Source organism: Panulirus ornatus, chromosome 42, assembly GCF_036320965.1.
Source record: "Panulirus ornatus isolate Po-2019 chromosome 42, ASM3632096v1, whole genome shotgun sequence".
Taxonomy (NCBI): Eukaryota; Metazoa; Arthropoda; class Malacostraca; order Decapoda; family Palinuridae; genus Panulirus; species Panulirus ornatus.
Genome location: NC_092265.1, coordinates 15,813,134 through 15,825,169, shown reverse-complemented (window position 1 = coordinate 15,825,169; position 12,036 = coordinate 15,813,134). Strand labels below are relative to the sequence as shown.

Genomic DNA, 12,036 nt, shown 5'->3' with positions numbered 1-12,036 from the left:
TTTTTGATAGGTTAGTTAGGATTTATGACAAATCTATGACACATGACGAAGTGTCTAAGGATTAGAAGAATGCCTGTATAGTGCCACTACGTAAAGACATGAGGAACCAACATGACTGTTCAAAGAACAGAGGTATAGTATTTCTTTATTATACCTAGTAAGGGAGGGTGATGGCATGCGCAGAGCTTCTGACTACGGAGGAACAACGTGGCATCATGAGTGGGAGATGATGTGTAGATCAGGTATTGCCTTTGAAGAATGTTGAAGGAATGAGAAAGACCTCGGTGTGTGTGTGTGTGTGTGTGTGTGTGTGTGTGTGTGTGTGTGTGTGTGTGTGTGTGTGTGTGTGTGTGTGTGTGTGTGTGTGTGTGTGTGTGTGTGTGTGTGTTTCGTCTGCATTATCCTTCTCTTATATTTGTGTAACTCTCCCCCTCATTAACCACTTGTACCAAGATTCTCGTAATGTTCGTGAGGTGAATTAATGTATTTCATTATCTGTGTACCAGGCATGGTCAGCTGTTGACAGAGGACCCGGGTACCCTGACTGCTCTCACAGGTTAGTGTCTTAATGATGCACTTCACCAGTTTGGATAATAATAATCATCTGAAGATTCACGCCCCCCACCCCCTTTTATCCACCCTCACCCCCACTTCATCTTAGCGTTCTTTTAGATTAGGCTAGGTTAGGTTAGGTAGGGCTAGGTTAGGCTAGGTTAGGTTAGGTAGGGCTAGGTTAGGCTAGGTTAGGTTAGGTTAGGCTAGGTTAAGTTAGGTTTGTTCAAGTTAAGTTAGAGTACAAGCCTAACGCACTCTAATCCAACTTAGGCTTCGAAAAACGTTGGGGGAAGGAGTAATTCTTCAGGTGATCGAGCCATCTGTTCCTGATCATTATCTCTTGAAATTCTGTGTCGGAAAATCAAGCGTAAGATACAGCAAGTTAATGTCATTCCTTCAGGGCCATTCCTTCAGGTACAACAAAACAACATCATGGAACAATCAATTACTTCCCCTTTCCTTCCTTCCCTCTCCCTTTCCTTCCTTTCCTCTCCCCTTCCATCCTTTCCCATCCCTTCCTCTTCCCATCCTACCCTCTGTATTTCTCCGCTTCTCCATTCTGGTTTCATTAATAGCTTGGATGTTGGGTCCGTAACTGATGCCTCTGATATAAGGAATCACAAAAGCAAAATAGATGTGCGGAAGGCCACGTCTCACCTTATGGGACTGACGCAAGGTGACACAGTATGATCTATCACGTTGGAGTTGATGGTAAGTAGATGGATAGACTGTTGCTTACTTACATTTCTTACTTACATACTTACATGTCTTGGTATTTCTGAATCTTCGTTAGATATTAAAGAAGGAGATGGCATTACCGTACATGCAATTCTTAAGTACACTCTGTTTAACAGTTACAAGGAAAATAAGGTAGGCTGTTGTGTCTTGCTCTTCATTAAAGCTCATCTTAAGTAGGAAAGAATGATGATAGCAATGCTTGGCTTAAGATATGAGAGTGTTGCTGATGATAACGCTGAGAAAAGCACTCGTCATTCGTGCACTGGAGTAACCAGTGTTCAGATCTGAGAAAAAAGAAAAGGGGCCACTAGACTGCTATCTTTATATGTACATGATAATTCCATATGATCTCGAAATTCAGATTATATAACCCGTCTCTGTTTGTATAATGTATGATGGTAGAAAATAACTGAAATAACAGGGCAACATAATCACATAATCGTTCAGTTCCAGCATAAGAATATATTCTGAGTCTTTATGATGTGCATCTCATCTTTTCTTAGGTTCCATCTAAGATTACCCTCTCTATAATGTCTTGATTTGTTAAATGCACAATAACCAAACAATAATCGTCTCATGGCAGTGACCTCAATATTCTCATTGTTTAGGAAACAGTTCCTTTTCATCTCTGGTGTAGCACCTGTTGTCTTACATTTACTTAGAATGTCGTTTCTTTTGTCAAAGTAATTTTTCTTAAAACTTGTGTGTGTATCACTCCCTCTTCTGTATGTTTTGCTCCTCTGCTGCACACGTGATGGTCACGCCAGCCGCTGCTCCTCCCAGCGACTCTCCGTCAGCTACCGTTCCTTTCGGGTTGAATTTCATCCACCACAGTTGTATATGTCTGTTTTGCTTTACGTAAGTCTAAAACTCACTGTTAGTGGCCGTCATGTGTGTCCATCCTTGCTTGGGTCTTCAACTGATCAGACCATCTCAAATCGAGGTTTCTATGAGGAACGCCTGTACACAGACAGTGTGGCGACAACCGACTTGCATCGCGAGGCTTATTGCAACAGAATTTCTGTCCACAGACTCATTACCTGGCACCCAGGTCAGCACCGTGTTAACCGGGGTTCCTTAAACAACACGTGATGGTGGTTTATTTCGAGAGAGAGAGAGAGAGAGAGAGAGAGAGAGAGAGAGAGAGAGAGAGAGAGAGAGAGAGAGAGAGAGAGAGAGAGAGAGAGAGAGAGAGAGAGAGGAGATCACAGACTTTTCATTTGCCAATATATATTGGTGGGTTTTTATCGAGGGCGTGAGCCACAGGACTGCTGGGGCGCCGCCAAGAATACTTCAACTTTTTCTCAGCATGTAACATCCTGGAGGCAGCCAGGTATTGGTAGTCAAGCTGTTTCTATTTACGACTTTACGACTAGCCAGGCGTCTGCTGGGTCCGCGATGCCTCCGGTCAAGCGACCCAGGCCGGACCAGATGGCTAATCGGCTTCCCCTGCTTGCCAGGCATCGTGTCTTACCCGCCGTTGACCAAAGGTTCATTTTACACCCGATGCACAGCTTATGCTTACTGCCTTCATCCCACCCAGGTATGCCAATCCTGTCCTGCTCTTCTGACAAATGAATAATTTGAGCTGGACATGAAATCTTCGGTGCCACGGTTCTGGAATAGTTCGCCTCTGTGCCGAACACATCAGCCTGAGTGCTTCTTACTCAAATATTTTCCTCAAAGTCCCACGACCGACGCCCTCTCATGGTTCCCCTGACCCACGCTTCCCTCACACATGCTGCACGAGACCCCTTTGCTCTTGGCGGAGCAAGGTGCTCGCCTGAACCAAAGTTGACTAAATCATTCACTGAGTAACGTGATACTCTCCTGCCGCCTCGCTCCTCCCCGCCTGGCTTCCTTCACTCTTTTCTCTTCCTCTTTTTCTCGTCAGTTGTAAGGAGGAAGCACTATCTTTTTTTTTCTCTCTCTCTTTCTCGTATCAACTTGGTAGTTCTAAGGAACAGGAAATTCGCCTTACATAGCAGGACATTTTCTTTCCTCCAGGTAATTGATCAAATCCATTCCAGACGCTGGTCCCAGACTCTGTACATCTAAAAGACTCTCAGGGTAAAGGGCAACAAGTCTTTGATCTGCTTATATTTTATAATGTCACGTTTCAATATGATTGCATTTCCCCCTCGCGCAGCGAGAGTTTGCCTCGCTGTGCCATCTACAGAGATTATTAAGTCATTGGTTTCCTTTGTCACAGCAACATGACATGAATGTCGCCGAGAATTTTTCCCAAAACGGTCACGGCGTCAGTGTTCATCCATCCCCTTTTAAAGCCGCTGTTCAGCATCAGAGGAGCCAACAGCAGCAGCTGTCACTGTGGAGGAAGGTGCAGGGGTTGAAATAGAGGGCACATAAGAGGTGAGGTGTGCGAGTATCAGCAAGCTTCAGAGAGGATAGAATACCTTAAAAGACGGTCTTTGGTGTCAGAATAACAAGAGAACAAATGAGAACGTTGGTGAAGTGGGCAACTGGGGAAGTGGTAACGAGTAGTGATGATGTGAGGAAGAGATGGAGTGAACACTTTGAAGGACTGCTGAATGTGTTTGATGATAAGGTGGCAGATATAGCATGTTTGGGTCGGTGTTGGTATGCGAAGGGAGACGGTCAGGGAGAGTGGTTTAGTGAAAAGAGAGGAGGTAGGAAAAACCTTCCGTAAGATGAAATTGGCAAAACGGCTGGAGGGGATGGTAATGCAGATGAATTTTTCAAGAAAGGAGGTGATTGTGTTGTTAAGTGGTTAATTAGGATTTTCATTGGATATATGGGTAACAGTAAGGAGCTTAAGTATTAGCAGAAAGCTTGTATGGTGCCATCATATAGAGGCTGAGAGGACAAACTTGAGCGTTCAAACTAGAGAGGTATAAGTTTGTCAAGTGTACCTGGCAAGTTGTATGAGAGACTGGTGACTGAGAGGGGTGGCATAAACGTAGCATCACACTGGGATCGAACAACGTGGTTTCACGAGCTATTTCCAAACGTTTCGACACTTGTCACCTTCTTCTGAGGTAGGCAACTGTCGAAAACGGTGAGAATTAAAACCTGATTAACAACACGTGTTTCATTGGTACCTCATCACAACGTAGGCTGAACAGACATGGGTTCATCAACTCTGTGTGTGACTGAATGATTCAGCCACAGTGTTAATAGTGTGGATATTAAGACGATTGTACACATGTTTATGGCACCTCCTCTTTATTTGAGGTGGTTTAGCTTGGGCTCTGTTTATATCACTTCCGCCATGCTATAGTTGTGATCATTGACCTGGGTCACGTTAAAGTGCCAGGTTCGACACATTATCTGACGTGTTTCTCAACAGCGTCACACACACACACACACACACACACACACACACACACACACACACACACACAGCTGGTCCCAGCCCTGTACCGTGGCTGACGTCACAAGAAGCTTGAGGCAGATGTACAGTGAATATAAGGACGAGTCTTGGTCAGGTGAATTCAGAAAATTAGGGAAAGCAGTGGACTGAGACTTTAAAAAGAATAGTAATGGTTATGAATTAAGCTTATGACAGCATTAACTATTCCGGCCCTTCCTTTATTCTACAGATAATCTAGGCGCCTTAAAGTTTATGTAAGATGAGCAGAGTATTGTAAAATTTCTAGAGGACTCTTAAGTGCATGGAACTGACTAGTTCTAAACATGGATATAAATACGAGTATGAGAGTCTTATGAACACTATTTGCTGACTGTTTATATAAAAACTATCGAGTGTAGATTTAAGGATCTTTTTTTTTTGTATTAGGTCCCTTAGTGTTATTATAAATGATATTATATAGAGATATGAGAGAGATTTCTATTTACACTTCTTGTCCTTTTATCCAAGAGATCATCTTTAATCACTGTAATAATCTCTCCCCTCTAGGAGAGAGCGCGGGAGAGAAGCGTTCTAATGCCACCAAGAGGATCAGTAGCCTTGAAGGATCTACGGTTCAAGGCACTCACAGCACCACTGGATCCTCGGTTGCGAACATCAACGCAACGGTTACGGAGCAGGACCCTTGGACGGCGGAGCAGGTGCGACGGAGAGAGGCCGTGGCAAGGGCTTGCCGCGGGTGGCATAACCTGAAGGAGAACCTCCCGAAGAGCAGGTCCGACCTCATTCACTTGTTGGTGGACGACCGACACAAGGCCATCTACTGCTACGTGCCCAAGGTTGTGTTTCCATGTCTTGCCTTTTACTTCACTGTTGAAAAGATCTAAAAGTCTCCTTCACAGGAGGAGGAGGAGGAGGAGGTGGGGGGAATATTGATATTGCTACTTTCTCTCTTTTCTTCTTGCTTAACTTCACGCTGAACAAATCTTCCGTAATATAGAATCATATCTACCGAACGCTATACTACTTCCATCAATTTGGGCGATGTCTGGGACTTCTAAAGTACCCGCAGGTATCGTAGACTTCCAAAAATTTGCCTTCGCCAAAGGACCACGTGAAAGATTAAGCAATCTTGACGTCAGCCCACACCACAGGATGTCGAACCTGAGCGTGAGTAGCGGCCCAGTTTACGGACATTAATATGACACGGGAAACATTCCACTGGTTCAGTGATTAGCGTGAGTTCCACAAGGCTACGTTCGACACCTCATGTTTCTCATCTACTATATCAGTCATATGGAGACGAGACCGTAGAATGTTGATATTTGCCAGGACACGAAATTTTGACAAAAAAAAAAATGCACTCAAGATTTAAACAATTTGATGGAGTGGTCTGTGACATGACGTCATCTCAGGCAAATGCAAGTCACTGCATTTCGGTGAGGAAAGAATATTTATTACGAATATGAAATGTCCGATAGACCATTAATATTAAAGTTTCATGGCCAAACAAATGAATAATAAAATCTGTTCTTTTCACCACCTTAACCAGACATTACTACGCACTTCTGGTCAGCAAACTGGATCATAAATAAAGAAAAACAAGAAATGTTATAAAGTGAGCGACAAAACTTACTCTCTCGGTGAGAAATAAACTTTCTGAAGGATTAAGGAAGTTAAGATAACTTTCTTTAAAAAAAAAAAAGAATCACAAAGTCTGAGGCTTCCAGTGAAAGCTTTCAGAATGCTAAATATAACTTACGCATCATCACACACACTTTCTTATATATATATATATATATATATATATATATATATATATATATATATATATATATTGGAAAGGATCACAATTTTGCGCGTGATCAAGATATTCCTATGAGTCCACGGGGAAAATGAAACACGAAAAGTTCCCAAGTGCACTATCGTGAAATACTCATATCATCAGGGGAGACACAAGAGAGAAATATATGTCAGTTGATAAACAACGAAGAGACGTAGCTAGGACGCCATTTGGTAAACATGTTTACCAAATGGCGTCCTAGCTTCGTCTCCTCGATGTATATCAACTGACTGTTACATTTCTCACTTGTGTCTCCCCTGATGATGTGATTATTACACGAAAGTGCACTTGGGAACTTTTCGTGTTTCATTTTCCCCGTGGACTCATAGGAATATCTTGATCACGCGCAAAATTGTGATCCTTTCCAATATATATATATATATATATATATATATATATATATATATATATATATATATATATATATATATATATATATATATATATATATATATATATATATATATATATATATATATACATATATATATATATATATATATATATATATATATATATATATATATATATATATATATATATATATATATATATATATATCTTTCTTTTCTTTTAAACTATTCGTCATTTCCCGCGTTAGCGAGTTAGCGTTAAGAACAGAGGACTGGGCCTTTGTGGAATATCCTCACCTGCCCCCCCCCCCCCCCCCCCCCCGTTCCTTCTTTTGGAAAATTAAGAAAAAAAAAACGAAAGGGGAGGATTTCCCGCCCTCCGCTCCCTCCCCTTTTAGTCGCCTTCTACGACACGCAGGGAATATATATATATATATATATATATATATATATATATATATATATATATATATATATATATATATATAGGGGATAGGGGAGAAAGAATACTTCCCACGTATTCCCTGCGTGTCGTAGAAGGCGACTAAAAGGGGAGGGAGCGGGGGGCTGGAAATCCTCCCCTCTCACTTTTTTTTTTAATTTTCCAAAAGAGGGAACAGAGAAGGGGCCCAGGTGAGGATATTCCCTCAAGGGCCCAGTCCTCTGTTCTCAACGCTACCTCGCTAATGCGGAAAATGGCGAATAGTATGAAAGAAAGAAAGAAATATATATATATATATATATATATATATATATATATATATATATATATATATATATATATATATATATATATATATATATATATATATATATATATATAAACTTCGAGTAGTTCAAAAATAATACTTAACAATTATTACATAATTTCTTTTTAATTTTCATGATATTTCTATGATATTTCTGACATGGTAAACACACTTGTGTTGTTAGTGACATAGTGTCTCATGAACGAGGTCATGTGGTCCTGGGCAGAAGGGGCGTCATGTGGATAAGACGGGAGCACTTGCTGCCTGATGGCTGTGCTAGTGCGATGAGAGTGGATATTCTTTATACATACATACATACATACATACATACATACATACATACATACATTACATACATACAGTCATACATATATACATATCTATACATACATATATAAATATATATATACATGCTTCAGAGGTAACTAGGACATTGCATTCAATGAAGTTGTGTAGAATTGTGTGTGTGTGTGTGTGTGTGTGAGAGAGAGAGAGAGAGAGAGAGAGAGAGAGAGAGAGAGAGAGAGAGAGAGAGAGAGAGAGAGAGAGAGAGAGAATTACTCATGTCATGTTTCTTCCAACCCTCCAGGTGGCTTGCACAACCTGGAAACGTCTCTGGCTGATCCTCAGCGGAATCAGCAACGCTACTAACCCCTTGGATATACCGGAGGAGAAGCCACATGTGGACCACCATAAGATGATGTTAGTCAAGCAACCTTACAATGTGAGTCTCCATAGAAGGGAGAAATTCAGAAGAGTACGGTGTGAGTTACTCATGAAATTAATGTTTAGCGGATAGTACCTATCCTCGACCCCAGAGGAACTCATTGGTAATGAAACATTTATGTCCTCGTAAGAATAACGTAACGTTAGAAATTACCACTACCTTCAGAAGAATTCATATATACCACATCGTTCCAATTCTCTCTATCCCGTGCACGTCTCTCACCCTCCTGCATGTACAGGCCACGATCACTAAAAATCTTTGTCACTCCATCCTTCCAATTCCAATCTCGTCTCTTCCTTCTCCTAGTCCTTTCCACATCTGAAGCAATATCCTCGGTCAACCTCACCTCACTCATTCTCTTCATATGTCCAAACCATTTCAGCACAATCTCTTCAGCAATTCAGCAATGATATTGCTTACTCTATCAAACCACCTATATTGTCCTCAAACAATTCGTTTCCAATACATCCATCCTCCTCCGCACATCCTCATCTATAGCCCATGCCTCACATACATGCAACTAACATATCCATTTCCCGCCTCCCAGATAATGACCTCTCTTTCTACACATTCTTCGATGCTTCTTGAACCCTCGCTCCCTCAGCCACACTATGACTCATTTCCGCTTCCTTGATTCCATTTGCTACAACGTCCATGTCCAGATATCTAAAACACTCCACTTTCTTTAAATTTTCTCCATTCATACTCGCATTCCAACCACTCCGTCCGTCTGCCCTACTTCTTTTCACATTTACTTCCAAATTTCTTCCCTCACACTCCTATCATTCTTTTGATGTCATGACATTAAGTAAAACCTTTTACCTGATCAAGAATCAATTTACCTCCATCACCGCTGTTAACAAACCCGACAGACTTAGTGTGGAATGACAAGCATCCTGGAACATTTTGAAAGATTATTTTCTTGCTAGTAAAATGTTATCTTAAGAAAAGATATCAACATAATTTTTACTGATTTTTGCACAGTATGCAAGCAGTACCTACGAATGGTATTGAACGCTCAAGATGTATTACGTATGTTCTGGTGTCTAGGATGTGAAGAGTGTTGAGTAAGACTTGAGAAATATAAGTACAGACACTTTTCGGGAGAGACGTGGTAGCGAGAGGAGTAAGTGTGAGAAAACGAACCAGAGAGTACTATAATGTCCAGACATATGGAGGAGATGCGTGAAGATAGGTTGCCAAAGAGGATCTATTTGTCAGACGTGGTGGAAGCAAAAGCAGAAAGGAGACCGCGGAGGAGGTGGAAGGAGGGAGTGAAGGAGGTTTTGAGGTATCGGGGCTTAAACAGTCAAGAGGGGGAGGGGCGTCCGTAGCACAGAATGAGTTGAGGGGGATGAGGCATATGGGACGTGTTCTCAATGAGCTAAACCAAGACATATGAAGCGACCAAGGTAATCCTGTGAGTAATCTGTGGGGCTTGACTGAGGATGGTTGGCTCTCGTTTCGGTTCATTATGCACGGCAGCTAAAGACTGGATGTGTACACACGAGACAATCATTCCTTTGTTCCTGACGTTGCCTTACTAAAGTAGGAAAAGTGATTACGTATGAAAAAAAGATATCAGAATGTCATAACTTAGGTCCAGGGACTATCTCAACGCGAATAACAAACTCCTAACTCGCTCTAGGTTTCCTTGATTCAAGTAGAAAGTTTATAGTCACTTCGGATGACCTTGATTTATGATGAAACTTCAGAGTTGCCCCGATTTTGATTGACATATGTCCAGCAGCCGTTCTAGAGTATATTCATTATGGGGATTCATGACTTCGGTAAGATGGTAACAGAGTTGTGAGGACACATTCACTGTACAGATAGATACTACTGTAATGGAACCAGAATCTTGTTCTCTCGTAGAGTAATGAACTATCAATAATGAGTTTTACCAACTTGTTTGCCTGCATAACTCCAGGAGAGACTAGACCTTCAACCATTACCACATAACAACACCATTCTGCAACTTGTCTTTTATAGTCTCTCATACAAATCTCCTCTTTTCTAGACTACATACCTCCAGCGGAAGCTCTACACCTACACCAAGTTCCTTGTGGTCCGGGACCCATACGAACGGCTCGTCTCCGCTTTTCGAGACAAGTTCGAAGGCACGGGATCGGCCTATTATCAACAGAGCTATGGTTACCACATCATGAAGAAGTACCGTCACACGTTCCGGGGTGCAGACATTCCAAAGTCAGGCAAAGGCCTCACCTTCACAGAGTTCGTCAGGTATATCATTGATCATCCGAGCGAGAGAGCTGATGAGCACTGGAAACCGTATAGTCTACTGTGTTATCCCTGTGCCATCCAGTATGATGTAATCTCTAAGTACGAGACTCTCGCTGAGGACTCCGAGAGGTTTCTGCGTCTCATCAAAGCTCCAGAAGACCTTCACTTTCCTGCCTTTAACCCAAGCAACACCTCAGCACTCCTGTCCTCCTACATGGGAAGGCTGTCGAGTCGTCAACGTAAAGCCCTTCGAAGGAATTACCAGAAAGACTTTCGCATGTTCCAGTATCAGGAGTGAAGCAGAGACCTAGCTGTTCATCAGTATGAAACATGATACACAAAAAGCAGGTGACCCATCCAGGATATGTTACAGTGACTTCACAATTGTCAACCATGACGCACAGGTGTGACCTGGCATAACAGAGGGATATCATATGCTCACGGAGCGCACCAGAGTGTGAGGTTACGCTGGTAATGACGGCATGGTATGTGACAGGTGAGCCGCTTGGAAGGTGCTGCAGTAGATTAGAATTGGACACATGGTGAGAGTAGGACGTATGTGATTTTCAAATATGTGATATTCGACTTCAGAGAGTAATGACTCTAACTATGAGCTTAGTGGTTCAATACAGACTAACATGGATTTGTATGATCCTCACCAATACAGGCAGACCACCAGCCGCTAGAGCGTCAAGGAAGTACCCAAAAGGATATCAAGACACATACTGTACGTGAGAACCACCACGGAGAAGACCCCTACCATGACAGAGCTCTGGGTAACTGACCACCTTGGCTCGTGTCTGCATACACGTTTCTATACATGTAAACAAAGATGTACCATCGAGCTCTGTGTTACAATGGGTTGTGAAGCGTTAGCGTTTCTGACCGTGACGCATTCACGGGCCGCCCAGGGTCGAGCGCATAGGTTCGAATCCTGGTTACGGCAGTTGGTTCACAGTTAACCCAGCTGTTTATCCATCCCTAGGGGATGATCGATGAAATAGGCACCTGGCTCAGTCTAGGATATATATATATATATATATATATATATATATATATATATATATATATATATATATATATATATATATATATATATATATATATATATATAAATATATATATATATATATATATATATATATATATATATATATATATATATATATATATATATATATATATATATATATATACATATATATATATATATATATCAGGGGAGACACAACAGAGAAATAAAACAGTTAGTTGATATACATCGAAGAGACGAAGCTAGGACGCCATTTGGTAAACACGTGATTGTCCAAAACAAACAAAACATATGAGAGAGCGAGAAGGAAGTGTATTACACGAGACAACACTGTACACTTATCAGCTGTGTGAGAATGGAACCTCCATCACACTAGAAAGTCTACACTGATCTTTAGACGTAGTTCAAAGCTTATATGTTCAATGCTTCCTGAAGATTAAAT

The 12,036-nt window shown here is 41.5% G+C and overlaps 1 protein-coding gene across 2 annotated transcripts in view; it reads left to right on the top strand.

The window, feature by feature from the left end:
• Positions 1-11,572, top strand: part of LOC139762045 (carbohydrate sulfotransferase 11-like) — a 35,167-nt gene extending 23,595 nt beyond the window's left edge. For both annotated transcript variants that reach the window (XM_071686814.1, XM_071686813.1), the window contains exons 3-6: positions 507-556; positions 5,195-5,484; positions 8,180-8,314; positions 10,338-11,572. In XM_071686814.1, the coding sequence (XP_071542915.1) occupies positions 507-556; positions 5,195-5,484; positions 8,180-8,314; positions 10,338-10,859 (997 nt within the window). In that variant the 3' untranslated portion in view covers positions 10,860-11,572. The remainder of the gene's footprint in view (positions 1-506; positions 557-5,194; positions 5,485-8,179; positions 8,315-10,337) is intronic.
• The last annotated feature ends 464 nt before the right edge of the window (positions 11,573-12,036 follow it).